Source organism: Indicator indicator, chromosome Z (genome assembly GCF_027791375.1).
Source record: "Indicator indicator isolate 239-I01 chromosome Z, UM_Iind_1.1, whole genome shotgun sequence".
Taxonomy (NCBI): domain Eukaryota; kingdom Metazoa; phylum Chordata; class Aves; order Piciformes; family Indicatoridae; genus Indicator; species Indicator indicator.
In genome coordinates this window covers 26467116-26487961 of record NC_072053.1, presented here as the reverse complement: position 1 = coordinate 26487961, position 20846 = coordinate 26467116, and the positions used below count along the sequence as shown (strand labels likewise).

At 36.3% G+C, this 20846-nt stretch overlaps 1 protein-coding gene across 1 annotated transcript in view; it reads left to right on the top strand.

Annotated features, from left to right (window-relative positions):
• Window positions 1–20628, top strand: part of ARL15 (ADP ribosylation factor like GTPase 15) — a 213594-nt gene extending 192966 nt beyond the window's left edge. The window contains exon 5 of the mRNA XM_054398032.1: window positions 20476–20628. Within this exon, the coding sequence (XP_054254007.1) occupies window positions 20476–20628 (153 nt within the window). The remainder of the gene's footprint in view (window positions 1–20475) is intronic.
• The last annotated feature ends 218 nt before the right edge of the window (window positions 20629–20846 follow it).

The following is a 20846-nucleotide window of genomic DNA, read 5'->3' as shown; positions in this document are numbered from 1 at the left end:
TTCTATCTTAACAGGTAAACATTAAGACCATTTTGGCAGGGGAAGAGGACAACAATAACCTTCCATTAATGTTTCCATACTCAGCTAATGTTCTGACTTTCTGTTTATATGTACTTGGAGAATCTTCAATGGTGTTTGTAAACTCTTCCTCTGCAAATTTCTCAAGTGTGTTAGTAGCTGAAATGAATTAGTATCGTCACTGTAGTGTCACAGAACACAAATCGGAAAGACAGAAAAAGAACCTGAAACTTCTTAAATATCTTTCATTTTTTAAAATGCTATTTTTTTTATTTAAATTCAAGACATTCTACAACCATAAAATCTGGTTTCTAAGATGTAAGTGTTTGAGGAAGTGTAAAATCTAACTTATAAAATACTGTACACTCATTTTATAATCTATTATATAAAACCAGTAATTTTATTTGTGGGACTTGCTATAAAATTCTTGACTAATGGGCCAGACATTTCAGAATACTACTTCTTGCTGTTCTAGTTTGCAGCATTCAGACTCTGAATTTGACATATTTTCTGTGTGTGGAACAGCTACTTTTACCTTTTTTAGGCAGAATTTGATATGAGGAGATAGAGGATTTTGAGATTTTGTTTGGATAATTTTGGATCTTAAAGTGGGAATTCTAGTTTGTCAGGATTGCTTGCTATATAAAGATTGTTGTTGGTATCCTACGAGTATTCAGTAATGTTTTGGTTTCTTTAGATAATCTCCGTGTTCTGGAGCGTATCAGCCTGAGAAATACAGACAAATTGTATGCTAACTCTAGTCAGGTTTCTTTGGGGGTTTTGTTTGTTTCTTTTGCTTGGGGTTTTGAGGGGGGTCTTTTGTTTGTTTTTTGGTTGGTTGGTTTGGTTTTTTTTTTTATTAGCTACCAGTACTTTTATTGTTTTATTGTTATTGTTTTTTATCATTGTGCCTCTGACGCAAGTCGGTTATATTGCTGTAAACATTTAAATGGTCTACTACTAGTCTCTGGCAGGCACAAATAAAAATGTATCAACCTTCTGATCAGATTTTATTATTTCTTTCATTTTCTTTCTAGACAGTTTATGGTTCCATAGGATTCTTTAATTCAGAGTCACAAGACACTGTTAATAGGCTTTAGTATCTTGTCAGCTTGGCTCCATGCCAATAAAGCAGAAGTCGCAGCTACATTTTGAACAGCTGTACATGCAGCAAATGCATAGCACTGGGACTCCTAATGCAGCTGTAAATGTGGGGAAATTGGACAAAATTTTTGGGATCTATTGCAGTTTTTATATGTAAATTTACTCACAAGAATAAGATATATATTTGCCAACAAAACATCATTTGTGTAAAACTGGTATTATTCCCTTCTAAATGCCTTGGATTTGCATATTCAAACATCTGGAAGGGAAAATAAAATAAGCACTTTATGTGGTCATATCACAGTGATTTAAGAAAGTTGAGAGACGTGGATAACAAAGAACATTGTATTTACAATATGTATAATTAATTATACTAAAATATACTGAGTAAGAGATTAGTAAAAAATCCTAAATTTACCATAATTCCAAATTAGGGTAATACACTGCTTCCCAGTATTTGATCTAAGGTTGTATTTGTCTTCAGAGAGAACCAGCCCTCTGCTTATTTTTCTATTGTTACTTGCCTGGTAGTCTAAGTTTTAGCTAGACTGAGATCCTGGATGTATTCAATTTACTGATAGCTATATGCTAAGCACTAAGAACTCCTGGTATTTTCCAAAAAGAAACATGTCACAGCTCCTCACCAGCTTACCTGCCTCATTCCCCTTCTGGGGTCACACAATGTGCCAGATCCAGGTGGTGCCAGAGCCCATTTGTAAGGGAATCTATTTTAGGCTACTTTAGGAGACACTTTCTCTGCAGAAATGACAAGTTTCCTGAACTTCTTCAAGGCACAGACTCAGAAAAGAACAAGTCTGAGCTGGTGTCAGTTTCTAAAAAGAAGTGTTGTTTTTCTTCTGGCTAGCCATTACCTGGCTGAGCCTATTTCAACATACTTGAGATAGAGGTGGGTGGGAAGAATTGGAAAAAATTGCTTGCATGTCAGAAGTGAAGTATTTACTCACCTGAGTGGGACTGCTCACAATTGGTAATCAAACACTTGATGAAACAATGTGCTGGTTTGAGGATTTGAATCTCTACATTCAGGTTTCCATCTGTACAAGTGGAAAAATAGTACTTATTTAGCTCACAGAGATGTATGACATTTTCTTCATTAGTATCTCTCACATCAAATGCACAAAAGCCTTCTAGAATCCCATAGGGCTTTTTTGAGAAAGGGGTCTGGTGTCCCTATTGTAATTTGTATCAATATAAGCCTTTAAAATGAAAAAAAGCAATGCATCAGTAAAGAAACCAGATTTGTGAATTCATAATGCTCGTGGGCGATGTATTTACAAAAATAGAAAAAAAAATCCAATATCTGCATTTTAATTTTATTGAAGATATATTTTACCATCTCTCTAATTGTAGTGTATGATTCTAGGTATTCCATTAGCTGAATAGTAGAACTTGTAATTGGGTATGAGGGTAGTATATGTTACCGTATTGTTTTATTAGCCATGCTTTCATGGAATGTCATGATGATGATTTGTAACTGGTAGTGTTATTGTTGAACTGGCATGAATAATAAAGTGATTTGCAGTTGGTAGTGGCATTCTGGAACAAGCATGGATCATAAAACCTCTGCTCACACTGAAATTTTTCAGATTTAAGTTGAGTCCAAAAGGTGGGGAGAAGTACAGTATTCTTTTCACACCTCAATACCATTTGCAAAGTAGTTTGTTTGGGTTTTTTTTTTTTTTTTTTTTTGGGGGGGGGGAAGGTTGTTGTGGTGTAATTGGGGTTTTTTGGTGTTTTGTTGTTTTTGTTTCTTGGTTTGTTTTTTAACCTCTGGACTGTGTCCCAATATGTGGGCTTTATGGAATGAGAACTTTCAGCTTATTTGTGAAATGAATGGGAAACACTGGAGACATACAAGTAGCTATAATGGAAGGTGAAATTCTCATACAATAATGCCACATATCAGCCTCTTGCAATTTCCAATAAACTAATCTGAAACTGATAATGACGTGGATTTCTGTCTTTACCTTACTGTGTTCGTAATGGAGCATATCTGTCTTTTGATGCCTGTTGCCTCTGCTTGCCATTTCTTTACCTTTTCCTGCCTTCTGAGGCTTTCTTTTGAATTAGGGAAGAGAGAAAACACCAATAAAAACCCAGCTGTGTAGTCTCCTTAGATCTTTTGACTTCCGTTTCTGCTGACCAAACTCAATGTCATTTTGATGTATGTCCATAACTGGAGCTGCACGCACCATACATTTTGTGAAGAGCTTCAGTCCTATACCCTTCACATGGACAGTTCTACTGCTACAGTGAAGTCTGAATAGCAAATAAAGCAAACTGAGCTCATGGCCAGTGAACACAAAGACAATTTGCCTTGCTTGTTCCAGCTGGCCAGTCAAAGCAGAGAAGGTGATCCTTTACCCCTGGAGTCTAGAGTAAACTTTTTCTGGTGTGACTGCTGAAGATATGCTAAATTCTCATCCTTCATCCTTGCTGCAGCTGGATATTTGATTGTCACTGGGAGCCAAAGGTGGGCTGGCAGCTCTCCAAGTGAAAGCTCTACTGTGCACATGTATTTTAGGCAAGTTCAGGCAAAAGTTTGCAACTTTGACTTTGAACTTAAATCAGAAAGGAATGTGGCTTTCTGGGAAAGCCTGATCAAGAAGTTTGGCATAATTGTACACCTACGATACACCAATACTCTGCATACAATTTAATTATTGTAATTGGTAGCAACAATCTTTAAGATGTTGAAATTACTGAAAATTAATTGTCACACAATTGCATGTTTGGGGTACTTTTGCAGTAAGACAACTCTGAAAAGTGGAGTACTCCTAAAGGTGAAGAAAAGCAGTCACACTAGTGCTGTCAAACATCTCACATGTGTATAAGGCAGATTTCAAAAGCACAGGTGTCACTATGTCCAGTTGGCAGTTATTAGCAGCTTGCCTAACTGCTTACTTGCCATTAAAAATCTATGCCTTCTCATTACTTCTAAATAGGGTCAATAAATTGTTTTGGTCTGTCAGATCAGGTTCTGCTCTTTGTGGTAATAATAATGAACTGCAACTTTGTAAATGTCATGGGAGACTGCTGCTATCCCAACTCCAGCTCCTCTGCTAACTCAAAGCTCAGACCTAGGGGATGACCTACTGTTAATTTTCCAAAAGGAGCAATTTCTTGTCTGTAGTTATGTAGTTGCAAAAATTATATTTGTACTAGCTTAATTGATACATTGTCTCTATTTGTAATAGCAAATGTGCTCTAGTACATTTTTAATTAGTCGATTAAATTGTTAATTATTAATTTGAGATTCTATTTTGTGAAGCAGATTAAATTAGGACAGGAATAGTATAGCACTAATTATTGAAGAAGGTATTATTAATAAGCTATCTGTGGAACACACTAAACTGCAGATGTGTGACATGGAAAATAAAACTTCCCTCCATGTATCTTTAACTACAAAATAGGTAAACTGTACCTCAGTCATTTGCCTTATAGGTCCTTAAGTGTAAGCTGTGGGTAAATGTTCCAGAAAACAGTAGTTCAGTAGTTCAAGATTTATTTAATGTACATCTAACAGAGATCTATAGAACTGAGTGGCTTAGAGAGCCAGTAGTCTCTTTTGTGTTATGGGATTAATGGCAAACTCCCTTTTATTGCAAATAATGGTAATACATTATAGGTTGAGGGTTACCACCTTGTTGATTCCCATTGTTTTCACTTCATCTTTCCTGATAGTTGACTGTCACTCCAGCTGTATGTTGCTCTTGCCTTTAAAAAATCATCTGAGAATAAACAATGTGTTTTTCTTGATCTGTACATGAGGAATCGTAGTACACACACATTGACAAGTCAGAATGTAAGTGTCAAATACTGTTTCCTGTTAAGCAAAAAGCACCTGCTATCCAGTTGGACAGCCACATAAAAAGCATTCAAGTATTAGCAGTCTTGCTAAACCAGTGACAGAGAATTTAAAGTGTTTTCTGAACTCAAAACTGTTGTACTGGATAGCCAGTGAGCTGAGGAATCCCCAGGTGGACTTGGAAGCATCCAACCTAAATATGAAAAGGAGAATTAGCTTCCAAAATAAATTACCAGGAGTAGACATCTGTAGTAGACAAAGCCAAATATCTTTTCCTTCTTCTGCTTTTATATCATCAGATGATGGAACCTACTTAGTTTATACTGAAAATGTTGGAATGTGATAGTTGAGCAGAGTTGTCACACCTGTGTTATCCTTTCCTGGTTGTCTAGACATTCCAGCCTCTGTTCATTCCTGTGGATCTGAATCCATCACCTGTGCTTAACACTTGTCTGTTGAAAAAAAGTAAATACTCCTCCAAATGGTGTGTCATGTACGTGCTCTTCAAACTTCAAACAGGCCCTTTAATTCTCTTTGGTTATGTGAAATATATTGGTGTCAAGATGGAAAGATTACTTTCAAGGAACCAGGTGTTCATTCTCTGAGACTTTTTTATTCTGCAGACCTACCCAGACATCTCCTGCTGTTTTCAGCTACATCAGAGTGAGGAAGCATGTATTTTTAACTATGGCACTGCAAGCTTTTCAAACATATCTATAAAGGATGCTATCTAATTTGTTGTAACGATTGTTTGTTTGTATGGCCTTCTTTATTGCAATATGGCTTGCAACAATTAATGTGGTTTCCTTGTATTGAAAATTAATCTTGTTCTATCTTTCAAAAGATACATATTCTCTGTTCCTGAGATACTAACACCACAGTTCACTCCTCTTTTCCATACCTCAGTCATCTGTCATCTTTCCAAAGCTTCAATTGTACTCGAGAGAGTACAATGCATGTCAGACTGAGAAGAGAGCTGTCTCAGTAAGATTCACCTGATCAGGAAAATTCCCTTCTTTTCTTCTCTTCCTCTTTCACCTGAAATGACTCTTTCAGGAAACATCCAATCTTTCTGTAGCTCAGTGGATCAAAGTGCTGTATTGTTGGATCTCAATCACATACTAATTGCTCCATGAAGGATCAGAGCTAGCATTGTTCTTTAGAGGCTCCTAGGCCAAAACCAGTGTCAGGAGCCATAAAGGAGCGATGGCTCTAATTTTTCTTTGGTCATTCAGTGAACCATGTTACTCTAGGCTTGACCTCTACTTCTTTGCACAAACTTTCTTCTTCAGGAAGGTGGCCTAGATCACAGCCCCAAAGTACATTAATGATAGCAATGGTACAGAAAGGGACTTTTTTTTTACCCTGTTTGATGTCCCTTTACTGATTTCTTCCCTCACGGTTTCTAGCTTCTATATGCCCTCAGTTTTAAGTACAAAATAGGATTCAAAATGGCCCAGATTTATCTGTATCAGATACAGGAATTGTCTGTATCACTGTTGTATTACAGTGCCTTGTATCTGTAGTGTTTATGACATAAATAGTTAAATAAAAATAACATTTAAAATCACTTGAAAATGCATTTGAATTGGCAAAGAGTAGTTACGGTAAATATTAACTATTCCCTTACAAAGAAACGTCTGAAAAGAAATCTAAAACCTATTTGAATTGTCTCTGTTTTGTTACTGCCAACAGAAAATTCCTGTTTTACTCTCTCCCTTCTCCTCTCTTTTCCATGCAGTCAATCATTCACTTGTATATATTATTCTGTTTGCACAGGTGTGTGATTGCAAATGAACTTGAGTCTAACTTGCAGTGATAAAAATGTATGATGGACAAGAATGTGCCCATATCAGAATGTAAGACCGTAGATGGTGTTTTTCTACCTGAAAAATGGGAGTATTTAAGCAAATTAGTATTGGATATGACATTAACAAGACATTGTATTTCTTCTCTTTCTTTAGCTGGGCAATGGTTGGTGCAGACATTTTAATGATAATGTATTTTTACCCCTTTATATGAAACAAATGGAGATGATGTTCTTGCATATTGACTACTACTAGTCTATAGTTACAGTGCAATCCTGTTGTAGCAAGCATGAGTAAATTACATAACTGATCATATTGTAATCTCTGAATGCTAGTAATGAAAGGAAGATTGAGAATAAGAAGTTTATTTTTTTCTGTCATCCAGGGTATTTGTGCACAAACAGAAGTGTTGTTTATTGGGTTATATGTCTGTTACTGCCATGCTTTAAAATATTATCCAGTGAAGAAGGAAAAGCAATTGTATAATATGGATAATGAATAACAAATAATTTAACTATGCATATATATCCCTTATACTAGAAAAGTAATTGAGCAAAGTAGGTAACAGTGTGTGTGTACAGAAATAAGGATTGGCTTATGTATGACTTGTGAGTGTACAGGCTCTATTAGAAGAACAGTTATAATCTCAAATATAGTTTCATTGACTTAATCTTCGTGTACTGTATCTATAAATACAGACAAAACTAGAAGGGAAGAAACTTAGTGTCTCAACTAACAAGGTAAAATTCACAAAGTTCCTGTATGTTAATATTTAATAAAAAAATAGAGCTTCCAAATCCTAATAGAATCATTACGCTGTTCCCTCTGTTTTGTATAAAATAAACAAAACTGCTCTCTCCCCTCCCCCAAGAAGAGCTGAAAATCACTCAGTGGAATTTTTTTTTTTTTTTCTTTTTGGCAGGACCAACTTGTACTTGTTTGGCTTGAATTTTCTTTAATCTAAACCCAGCTGATTGCATTTATACTTTATTTTTTCTGATAAATCCTGCTAATATATTTTAACTCTTATCAAGGGAACAAGTGAACCGTTTTTGTTTCTTGAGACAAATGTCCTGTTTCATCTTGATTTTTCTGAGCATTGTCCACTTTTCAGTATACTCTGCTACAAGCACCATCGAGTCTATTTGCAGATTTGTGCATTCTAATTGGCAAGTATCAAGCTAATACGCTACCAGCTGGGCTGGAATTTTTTTCTTTTGATATGGTGCCATTTCTGCTGTGATGGATTAGACATCTTTAGAAGCAGGATGTTTTATTGCTTGCAAGTCATCTAAAGCCATTTTATGTGGTTTGATCTCTTCACATCTCTCTGCGCTGCCTGTGGTCTGACTGACATGATGATGACACTGTCTTTTCTATTAATCTGTCTGCAGCTGGGCTTATAAAACAGCATGGCTGGTGGCACTCTTCGCTGGATTTTGAGTAAACTGCTGTATAATGTGCAAATACATGTTTATTCAAAGTCTTAGAATTGGATTCTTCTCCAAAATGGTTTTGCAGTAGGCAGCATAGCATCTTTTCCAGCTATTCTGGAGCAACGTGTAAAACACTTTGTTGTATTGATTTAAAAAAAAAATTTCAGTAGTATCTCGTAATGAGATAATTTCTTTTTTTGAGAGGACAATTGGAAACAATCAATTACTAAGATTTCAAGTTATAGCTGTTAACCAAGTAGACTTCTTTTGGCTGAAGTTACTAAAGTATCTGTGAATTATTTTCAATGTACTGTTGGTACACTGATTCTTTATAAAACTGTAGAACCATTTTGCAGTTTATGGAAGCAGATATAAAACATTATTTTGCGGGTTCTAATCTAGTCTGTTAAGTAACCCTGGCATGGTCTATCTGTCTGTATTGATAAGACCATGCTAAACATTCAATTCTAAAATGATAGTTTTTGAGGGTGAGGGGAGTGCGGGTAGTGTTGTTATATGTAGTGAATAAACTGGCCAAAAATGTCTTTTAACTCCATGATGTCCTCGCAACATTTTTTTCTTTTTCTCTGAAATCTGAATGGCTGTGAAGTTGAAAACTGAATCTGAGGAGTATTCTCAATAGTGTGTTGCTAGTTACCCGCTTCTCATGCCACCTGCTGCCTAAAAGGCATAACAAAACAATAATAATAACAAAACTAAATCTAGCTGGAAATGTCAGGTGTAAAACCACAATATAGTGCTACTTCCAGGCTATGTAAAAATAGCAACTCAGATTTATTTTCGGTGTTTATGGTTGAAAGATATTCTGTTTGTTGTTTTAATGTCTTTGTACTACTTTGGAGCTGTATAGGCTATGATGGAATAGCACTACATCCTACATCATAGATCTTGGGCATAGAAATGGCAGAATAGTTTAATCATATTAGACTTTTCAATTACTGCCCTACAAATGACTGTTTGATCATGATGAGTCTCTTACTCGAGCAACCCTCAGCTTCATAAAATACTAAATTCATACTGAAACCTGTGCTTTATAATGAGATTTTTTTTTTCTCCCCCCATTTTCAGCTTAAACAGTTCACTTGTATCAAGTTTAAAAATAATGCTTTGAAAGAATCAATTTCATGGTGAAATGCATGTAGTCAAACAAGTCATTTAAACAGCGTCGTACTCGTGTGTAGCAGACCGTTTTACAAGTTACTGAGAGTTTTATAAGCCTGTGTTTCAGACAGGATAATTGGTTGTTTCTTACACATGAGTTTGGGGCTTAAACTCATTAACTTAATATACAGAAGCTTTTCTGGCCTAGTATGGAGTACTTAGTTAACATCTTTTTACCCTTAATCATATTTAATAGTTCAAATGGTGCAAATTTCAACTCTTCTCAAAATCTTATTAATATACACTATAATCTTTCAGCTTGTCATTCATGGTCAGCTAACATCATATTGTGACTTCTAACGTAAAGAAAACTCAATTAGTAATTGCAAACATGCAGAATAAAAACTTGTCTTAATCATCAATATCCCAAAATTTTAAGGAGTTGATTAGACTTTCGTTCGACTACAATTTTGAGTAGGTAGATTACTGTCTAAGGTGAGTGGAGAGTGCTTAGAAAAATCTGTAGCATTGAGATATTTTAGTCATAATGACACTAATCTTCTCTTCTTAAATTCATGTCAGCCATATGTATTCTATATACAGTTTCCTTTCCAGTAAGAAATTCACCCTAGGTGGATGCTAGGACCTACAGTGTCGGTAAAACTGAGAGTAGAATTCAGAGGTAGAGGGAAGGTGCTGCCCATGAGCTTGTAGAAGCTGGGTTTCTGTCACTGCTGGAATCAGCTGACAAATACCTGATTTTGGTTTTCATTGATGAAATTTTGAGAATCGAAACATCACCAGACCATAATTTTCCTGCCTTTGGGTGCTTTTGTTTTGAGAAATTTTCTGGCTGTTCAGCGTCACACTTTTCAAGGCATTCACAGTCATAGATGTACAAAAGCAAGCTTCAATTTACTTAAACAGCTAGCAATAGTTTTATTACACATCCTATTCTAAACGTCGTAAATATAATTATCAGTAGCCCTCCTTCAAGGAATCCACAAAGTTTATAGATGCTATATATCTGTTCTAGAATTCAGGTATTTTTTGGAGATAAGTGTGGGTTTTGGTGATATGGGAGTCTTTTATGTAAAGGTTGATAACCTGCCTGAGATATCAGTGGATTTTTTTTTTTTTTTTTTTGTATATGCAACTTTTTATCTACTGCCCATTAGTTCATCTTTTTCCTTGAAGTACGGGGCAAGCTAAAGTAGGGCAAATGGTGTCTTGACACTGTAAGTGAAGAATACTCTTTTGAATGTCCCATCCCGTGGGACTTTTTTACTAAAAGACTTCTCATACTGGTAGAACTCCCAGCTGCAGCCTACAGTAATGGAAGGAATAATGCTGGATCTTGGAAAAACAGATTGTAGTGTATCACCTTTAAGTACTACAATCAAAATAGCCATACAGTTCTTCAGCATCTCATTGTATTCACACAACTTCTCAAAATCCTCCAGTCATCTCTGCCTTTTCTAGCATCACTGCTGCAGACCTCTGTGTTGGGTCACTAATATTGCTTTCCAATACTGGAAATAGTTCCATTACCTGGCTTAAAGCATCTTCTTTCAGTGTGAATTGCTCTTTTTTTTTTTTTTTTATTCCAGTAGCTATGATTGTTCATGCATTTTCTATCATTTTAGAGGTAGTGGTGGACTGGTTTTGCACATGGGTGTTGTCCATACCTATGTACAGGACTGTGCCTGATTTGAGCCATGTACATTTCCTCTTGATATCTTTGTGCTTGATGAAGTAATCTGGAAGCTGGGAGGGGCATTACTCCAGCAAGGTCCTAGTCACAGAGTTTGCAGGGGCTCTGCCATATTTCTAGGTGGAGAGTTACTAAATATTAAGAAAGCAGACGTGAGCCTGGGGCTGCTTGGACTCCTGGTTTTTAAAGTAATGCCTTTAAAGTTTTAAAGCTCTGGCACTTCCAGAGACCTCAACCTAGAAAACATAAAGCACAGATTTGCCTCCTCTAACTGTGAGGCAGGAAAGAAATCTTAGACACAGCTCCTGCAGAAGTCCCTGGCACTGAATGAACTGAGGTCATAACATAGTCCATGGCATTCTGGCAGCCAGGAACTGAAGCTGTTGATGACAGGCTCTTTAGGAGCACTCTTTGCTTCAAAAATACTGTATGTTAACTTTTTCCAAACTGGGTGTATTTCATAATTTTTGCTTTTGTACCAGAAAAGTTTAATTGCACTTAGTTCTGGGCTTGCATTGCCTCTGTGTGAACTGTATACAACTAATACTGCTTCCATCAGTCAAGGACCAGAAGAGAGGTTGTAACCATCTTGGCATCTCTACACTCTGCACTGTAATGGCAGAGAACAAGTGAAATAGACACGGCTGCTGTATGATCCTATGCATAAGAGTATACATATTGTAGAACGTCAGCTACAGCTGGATAAAGGGCTTTTGTTTTGTGTTCATACTGGCTGGAATGGTTTCAAGAGTGTAAATGTGGGGAACCAACCATGAAGCCCTTAAAATTCCCATCCTTTGCTGTTCATATGAAAATACATGTCCATACAGTGTTTTGGTGCTTTGCAGACATGGGCATGGTATACAGATGCTATTTATTCAAGTCTAGATTTATGTACATGTTCAGGCAAATGCAGATGAGTCAACACATATGCACCCCTCCAGAAGATACTAAGCAGTTTCTAAACTGTTTTCTGAACAGAAAACTACTTGCAGAAGGGATGTCATAATAAGCATTGATCTTTGGATTACTTATTCTAAAGGTTATTTTCACATTCAGCATCACAGGTGAAATTGGGAGGGTGGTAAAAACTTAGCACGTGTGTATCTATGTCTCAGGCTTTGTTACTTGTTGAAACCACAATCTGTAGTTAAAGCTATCATACTTTATGTACTTTGTTGTTAGCATTATATTCTGAAGTAAACCATGAATATCTTCAGTGTATTAAAAAAAATACTGTGAAAAATCTGCAAGGCTCTGAAAGATATCTGATTAAAGGTTTTGAGTCCCTAGTAGCTATTTGTATTCCTTAACTTATTTAACTGAAGATGCAGGGGGAAAACCTCACATGAGTGAGAGCAGGAAAAGAGTGGTTTAATAGATTTCTTATAAAATTATCTTTGGATATATTTTTCTTTTTTTTTTTTTTAATAGTTTAGGGCAATGATACTAATTAAAAAAAAAAAAAGCTTAAATTGATCTTAAGTTCAAACATTTCCTGTATATCCTAAGAATAGATTTATGGATATGCTAAGAATATGCTTCTATAGAAATTTTTCCTTCTGTGTAAGCTGACATTTTTGTGTCTGTTTAGTATGTGATGGGAAAAAGTAAAGTGATTTTTTTTATGTCCTCCAAATAGCTGACTTTAACCAGGGCTAGTTTTCAGCATTACTCTTTAGGATGTTGTATTCTAACACTTTGCATACTAGTATGTAACTCAGACACCACCTGGGGTAAAACAAAGTACTTCAGAAAACACCTTGGAGAGGAAGCAATAGGAGTTGTAACTTGAAGAGGTAGTTGTAGTCTTGTAGAAGTAAATGTGATGTTATGTTTCAACTTCTAATTAATTCTTTAGAATAAAGAATTAAAGATGTAGATATCACAGAAAGATATTTTACTGTGCTTTCATGGCATGCATACCTCCTTCCTGTTATTTCACTTGCCACTCGAGAAGGGATGCTGCTTTGCTTGCTCTGGGGTTAAATGTTTTGAGCCCTTGTCCTGTTTGACCAGCATAGCAGTGATTGTATGAATCCTCATCTGGAAGTCTGATCTCTATGTAGATATGCTGCTGCCTTTCTCATATTATCTCTGTGTTTTCCAGTTGTAGAAAAAACACATGCTTATATAAACAGAATATGCTGGGTGAATGAGTCATGGGAAGCAAAGTATAGGTCTATGGTTTGCACCTACCTGATTCTTACTATTTCCGTTGAACAAATTAACAGCATATAACCAAAGAAATATATTATGCCATATTATGTTTTTGTATGGTAAAGACTTTCACGAAAAGAGCAGATAGATGCTAATAGCTGCTCAAAGACTCTCTTACCTTCCATCCACATACCCAAATTTCAGCAGTACTTTTGCACTCTCAGCAGTTTTCTGTCATCGCACTCCTCTGTTTTATTTTTGCCAGACCCATTATAACTTGACCATATGTATTCCTATAAAAATATTTACCCATTTTAAAAAATCTTCCAGTGCCTTCATCTTGATAGATGATGTAATACTTTGTATTTTATAGTTAGCACGCTTCTATATTCATCTTCCAGCTCCTAGCTCATTCTCCTTTGGCTTGTTTCACACTTGCATTTGCCAGTAGTGTGTGTTTTCTTGTTGGAACAGCGTGTCTATGCTGATTTGCCAGGTATCCTATTTCTTCATTCATAATAGTTAGGTATCTTCTTTAAAATACATTTCTTTCAGCAGTCACTTGCAATCTGTGAAGTGCCATGTCTTGCGACCACTGGAGATAATAAGGATGGAAAAGTGTGTCTGTTCCACAAAGCTCTGTGTAATTTATTTTTGGTAATGTGTGTGTAAGTGACTGTATTCTTCTTTGCAAAGACTTAGGAGCAAATATCATAAAATGGTTTGGATTGGAAGAGACCTTGAAGATCACAGAGTTCCAAGACCTTTGCCATGAGCAAGGATGCTTCCACTAGACCAGGATGCTCAAGGCCCTGTCCAGCCTGGCCTTGAACACTTCCAGGGAGGGGGTATCCACAGCAGGCAACCTGTTTCAGTGCCTCACCACCCTTACCACTGTAAAGAATTTCTTCCCAATATCCGGTCTAAGTCTACTCTCTTCCTGTTTAAAGTCATTACCCCTCGTACTATCGCTATGAGACCCTGTAAAAAGTCCCTCCGCAATTTTCTTGCGGGCCCCCTTCAGGTACTATGAGACAGGCCTCCTACAAAACTAAACACAAAGTTCAGTTGGAAATGTTTCAGGTAATGTTTTGTTGAAAAGCTAATTTTTTTTTTTTAATCAGAATAATTATAAAATTCGAAAGCTGTACAAATCAGCAATACTAATTTATAGAGCATTTGCCAATACCAGGCTTCTGATGGTTTTAAAGTCTTGCTTAGAGAAATGGGTTGCCCTGTCATCACACAGAAATTCTGAAGAAGGTGGTCTTGGATTTTCTTTCGTTTTTACTTCAGCAAGTCACATTTTAAAAGCCAAAGCAGCTCAATTACGTAATTTTGGTTATCACATAATATGTATTTAATTGATTCACTGCATGCTTTTAACATTGTACATATCAACTTTGGATTCACTTTAGTGTCAACTGGCAGTGAAATATTTAGCTTCAAAGAACTAGAATTTAAGAACATTTCTATTGCTAAAAATGTTGTTTAACCTCAGCTGCCATTCCTGGGAATAGCCTTGAGCATAGGTTGCTCCAGACCACAGCATATCACCATCCCTTCCCACCATGTGATGCACGTTGATTCCCCTCCCAGTCGGGTATGAGGTTATTCCACGTGGAGTCAGTAAATAGGAGGTATAGGTGTTTTAGGAGGAACGCTTATGAGACATAGGTGCATTACGAGGGTCCTGTTAGACATGGCTGAGATCACTGTTATGAAAAAGCATACGAGTAGGCACCCATGAGGTATATTTTCAGAGGGATGTAAATTGTAGGAAGAATAAACGTGAAACTTCTGCTGACTGTTTTGAACATTGGATCAGCCATTCTGGCTGGGCAAGAGGTCCTTTTTAGGTCAGATAGAGAAGTTTCTAACAGACTTTTAAGGGAAAAAAACCCATGAAAGTAAACTTCTTTCTAACAGTGGACTGAGCTAGTTGATTTAAGATGAAGTGGCTACGGATCCGTTCCACCCACTCAAATCACTGCACTCACAACTGGACCAGCACAAAAGCATGTGTAGTACGTCAAGAGGCTGTGCAGTTAGCAGTCCAGCACTAACATAAACTGCAGTGGATTTCAATTTACTTTTTAGCATCAGCGATGATTTAAGCAATGGGTTCCATTCTGTGGTTAGTAGGTCAACATTTGTGGTTTCTATTTAATTTGCCAGAATTTCCTTTCTTTTGTTTTCTCTTTTCCATTTTTAGAGATGACTTCTTTTACCTCTAATACTATCCTTTTCTTTATTGCAACTGTTAAAAGCTTTTTTTGTTTCTTTTAAAGTCTGATGTAGCAGTATAAATAAACTCTGAACCTCTAATTATGGTATTTTTTTCTATGACACCTGCAAGCATTTTACCTTTTTAGCTGCACAGTTAATTTTCTTATTTTATGTAGTTTCCCTTTTTAAAATTCAATGTTATGTGATGGACTTTTGACTTTTTCTTTTCTCCAAGATACTGAATTTGTGCATGCTTTGGTCACCGTTCGAGGCAGTTCATCTGTTGTTCATGGATTTGGCAATCAAAATTGCCTTTCTATCCTGCATCTTCTAAATAGTTGCTCCAAAACGCTGTTATTTAATACGTCTGAGAAGGTAACCTGAGCATCACAGCTCAGTGAAAGTTTCGTAGTGTGAATATGGGGAACCATAAGCTTCTCTTTATTACTGCAGTTTTGGCAGAATTAGGGCAGAGTAGGTAATTCTAGTTCAATTTAGTAAGCCCTTTACAAAAGTACTTGCATAATTTTCTAGAAGTCTTTGAAAATTTTAGAGTAGTGGGGACACTGACATGACTACAGCCTGTGTTTAGATATATTGTACAGTGTCATAAAAAAATTTCCCAGTAAAATTGTTCACTAAAACAGCACTGGTTGAAAACATATTTTATCCATTAAATTCTCCAAATAAAACCTGGTAACATAAGTGACTGCCTCAATTTTGGGGTTGTTTACAGCAGAAGCTTTTAGTGTTGGTGAAATTTGGTATTGACATTTTGAGTCCAAATGAAAACTAATACTTTCAATCTACATTTTTTTTTTCATATCCAATATTGGAAATAATTCAGTATTAATGTATTACAGTATCTAAGTTTTCCTATGCATCTTATATTCATGTATGTTGTGACTGTGAGGTAGTAGTAATAGGACATACACAAGCTTTCAGCGGGGCCTGGTTACTCAGCTTAAGTGTATCAATTTAGGAACATCAGTCCCATGCTGTTGTGCTAATTTACACCAGCTGAAATTCCAGGCACCAATCTTTTTATGGTGTCTTGTCTTTTCTAGCATGTAGGCTAAGCAGCATTTGATAACCATATGCTTAGTGTTACTATGCCAGTTAGAATATGACTTAGAAGGTAGAGTGTGGGACGAGTGGGAATAATTGCAAACATGTATTGTTAGATTGTATTAACTTCAGAATGTGGCATAAATACAATGTCAGCTTCTCTATAAAACAAGGCCCCCGTGTGGACTCAAGACATACAGTGATATCCTGAAAATAGTAGTAAAGTTATCTTAAAATTATGTGGATTTAATTGATTGTGTTTACTTCTAAGGTTATTGCTCAAGTTTATCAATCCCAAAGCAAAAAATTCCAAATGCAAAGCCAGTATGTAAATGCACTTCTGATATGTCAGACATCTGAAGCATGTTTGAGTCTTTATATTTTGCTTTGGCATCCATGAAAAGACAGAAAGCTTTTCACCATCTATGCAAGAGGGGAAGACAAAAGAACTTCTCTTAGGAACTCACCCCTTTTGTGCTAGTGTGATTGAAGGGAGCTGTAAAATAGTTACTGCTGATTATCTGATTTTGCAAGAACTACCTGGGTGAGTGAGTATTTAGAAAATTTCAGTTTCCTTTGGGTATTTTGGAGATTAGTGTGCATCCTCTTAGGAAATCTAATAGAGAACAAGTTGGAATGATGGTCTTCAGGGCAGAAAGCAACTAGAGAAATTAAAGTGGAAACCTGGAGCACCCCAGTAGAAAACTCACTGCATAAACAGTGCTAGGCAACTGATTGTGTCAGTCTGCTTTTGTATAGTTTATTTCATCTCTTGCATGTAAAAAAGGGTTCCTGAATGACATCATCTGAGCTAAAGGGGGAGAAAGTTATCAATAATTGGAAAATACTTGCATCTGCAAACTTTTCCTGGAAATTTCAAAGTCATAGAGCCTGACTGCCAAGCTCTGGACTTCAGCAAACTCCATTGTGGTATGAAGTTTAAATAAGGACATTCAGTAACATACTGTAGAGTGTCCCTTGGGTTGTGGAAAATCACTTTTATGCTACTTGTGGTTTAGTTATTTATTATTGGTAAGCCAGTTAGTGTTACTATTCTAACTTGGAGTAGCAGCAAATCTTTTTTCCTCCTTTCTTTTTTTTCTTTTCCTCTGCAGGAATGAACAAACTAGCTGTTATTTATGTGAATATGAGCAGTTGTGCTTTCATGTCATTATCAAAACTTCCTATTTCAAAAGCCACTGCTTAACAATTGCTTTAATTCCAGCATTCATCCAGGACCAGTTTATACTTTGAACTGTTATGTAGGTGTGGAAAATGATGGCAACATATCAATCATTTTGTTGCATCTTGATTATACACCCAGAAATGGGGGGGTGGGGGGGGAAATCATCAGTGTTTGGTATCCAGATAAATAATTTGCTTGCATAATTCATTTCACTAGATAAGTTGATCCTGTTTTACTGCTGAAATAGAAATTCTGTTCGAAGCTACTTTGGTAAGCAATGTTGTGTTTTGCTCACAAATGCATAAATTTAAATGCTACTGCCATCATTCCCTTGTGCTTATGTTTCTAGATACTTAATGCTTTTAAAACCGAGTACTCTCCTTACAATGTGATGAGCTTTTCCTAATCATTTCTTCACATGGTATACCTTTAATTCAACAGGCTGTGTAAATAAGACTGCAGAAGGGCTTTGGTGAGTTTAAGGGTCTGATGGCAATAGTCTTCCAGTAGAGGGGGTGTGGTGGACACCCTCTATGTTGCTGGTCTAAAACATCTCAAATTACTCAGCCATATTTGTCAGCTTAACACTAGCAGGCCAGTCAGCTAGCTACCCTGACACCTTGTTTGTTATGCTTCTGTGCAGCTTTTACTTCCGCCTTTTGTTTATCAATCAAGAAGGCTGTTACTGAAACAGGCAAGAGAGCTTTCTGACTGTCTCTCAATGCTGTTAATTCTATATATTAATGAGGATAAATTAAAATTCTCTATATTAGTGAGGATAAATTCAATTTAGTGCCACTTCAGCTGCTGGAGACGTTACAGTATATCCCTTACAAAGATTTGTATTTAGGTTCTGAACATATAACCATGCTAAGATATCAGATATTAATATGACACTGAGACAGCAATGCTAAAAAGTAGTTGTGCTGCTATTAACATACTGGTTGTTGAAGTCATCTTTTACATTTCAGGTTGTATGTTTTCTGAAATTCAGTTGAGAGGAAGTGAATGTCAAGTAGAGAGGTTAGTTTTCAAAAGTTTACAGGTTGTTATTAATACCATTCTGCTTTGTTGGAATAGATTTTAAAAGGTTTCACCTGTATCTTAGCTAAGGAAGCAGAATTTCCCATCTCAAACACCATTTTTTTTTTTTTTGTCATGGTATACTAAACACTCTGTTTGAAAGTCCTTTCCAAAAAATAAAAAAGCCCTTCGTGCCACATTTTCAAGTCTGATTTATGTGGGTTAATACAATTATAGTCAGTTTCTTCTATTAGAATATATTACTAGATAAACAAAATCGCTGTATGGACTCTGCTGGGGCTGCATAGAGATGTTGCCACTTATTTGGGCTCTGGAAGCCTTTTTCAGTTGTGGGGTTTTTTCTTTGTTTGTTGGTTGGTTTTGTGGGGTTTTGGGGTTTGTTTGTTTGTCTGGGGGGTGGGGGGTTTTTTTGCCTTTTTTTTTTTTTTATTGCCCTGCACATGGAGACAGTATGGCTCCTATTGCCTGTCTAGAGCCTCTACTGCCTGTTACAATACAAATAGCTGTTCTTTTTGTTATGCCTATTTGTGATACAGTCTATAATAAAATAAAAACTCTTTGGCAGTAATTATGAGGAACAAGAATGTGCAAACTAAGTCAGGACTAACTATTTCTGATAGTTTATTGACAATACCAAGTCCTGTTGGATATCATTTGGGGTGTAAAAACTAAATGTCTATTTTGGCAGGTCTAATGTAGAATTTTGGATCAAGTGCTATTGGATTGAATACTATCAAAGATTTAAGATGTTTTTGTTGAAAACAGTAATCTGAGGACCAAGTAAATGCAGAGTGCTATTGTCTTCGAAGAGGCATCAAAAAAGTTTGGATATTGTACTTTGTGTTTTGAAAAGTGATTGAACTATTAAATGAAAATCTTTTGTCAGTTTTTCTGTGAGTCTGTGTTTCTGCCTTAACAACTGGTGCATAATAAGTGACAATGAGGATTGGTCTTTCCAATTAATTATGTTGTCAAAATTTATAATCCCTTTAAAACTTGCAGTTCTGTATTGCATCATATTCTTCTGCCTTCTTGCTTGCAGAAGTAAAAATGGAATTAGTTTAATTAAAAGATTTCCTGCTGGAAACGTGCTGGATTTTGAACTATGGTGTAGAAAACCATTGTGTCTCACATGTAGTACGTATTACTATCCTAATTGCATTGTTGTGCTAGTTTTATAGGTTAAATTTTAGCAGAAAACCCTGATTTTGGAAGAATTTTTATTTTTCCAGTGTTCTCAAGGTCATCTCAACCCTCTGCTATAGCTGGCCTTTGACTGTAATGTTTAGAATTTGTACCTTTTGGAAGTCCATTTGGGTACTTCAGAGTAGTTTGGTGACTAATTCTGCATCTTAAGTGTTTACCAATAAAAGCATGGTGAAGCATACAGCTTTAACATTAAAATACATAATGTAAAGTTTCTTTTACTGTTTTGGCTATCTTTTTGAACACTTGTTTCATGTGCTTTGCTCCTTTTCTTAAGTCTGTATAATTCTTCCCCAGACCTCCCATGCTGTTAAATGTATGGATAGAATGGTAGCTTCCAAGCAGGTCACTCACCCCTAAAGAAAACACTTTCAGGTCACATCATATAACCTGTATTATAAGAACAGCTGTGGGTAAGATTCTAAAAATGAGTATCCTGATCTTTCTACATGTGTTTTTTTGAGATTTTGGGGTTTTTTTTTGTTTCAGATGAGAGACAAAGTGTGGTCATTATAGTATAATACATTGATCTCTTTATTTTTTCTTTATAGATAAAAAAATATTTTGAACTTGAGCCACTTGCACGTGGAAAGCGCTGGATTCTTAAACCCTGCTCCTTGGATGATATGGAGGCAGTAAAAGACAGCTTCTCCCTTCTAATAAACTTGCTAGAAGAGAGAGACTTCGAACCTTCAAGAATGTGAAATATAAGAGCGGTTCTCCAGGCGTCGCTGTACCTGCACATTCTGCTGACAGCTTGTGATATGTTGTTCATACACAGTTAGTGCAGAGTGTTGTTTCATTAAAATAAATATTCTGTGAATCAGGTACACAACTGTTTCCAGTAGAGTTGTCCACACTACTGAAATAAGGAGTTCCTCTTTGTTTACCACTATTTCTGCACACTGCATGTTGTTTTCTT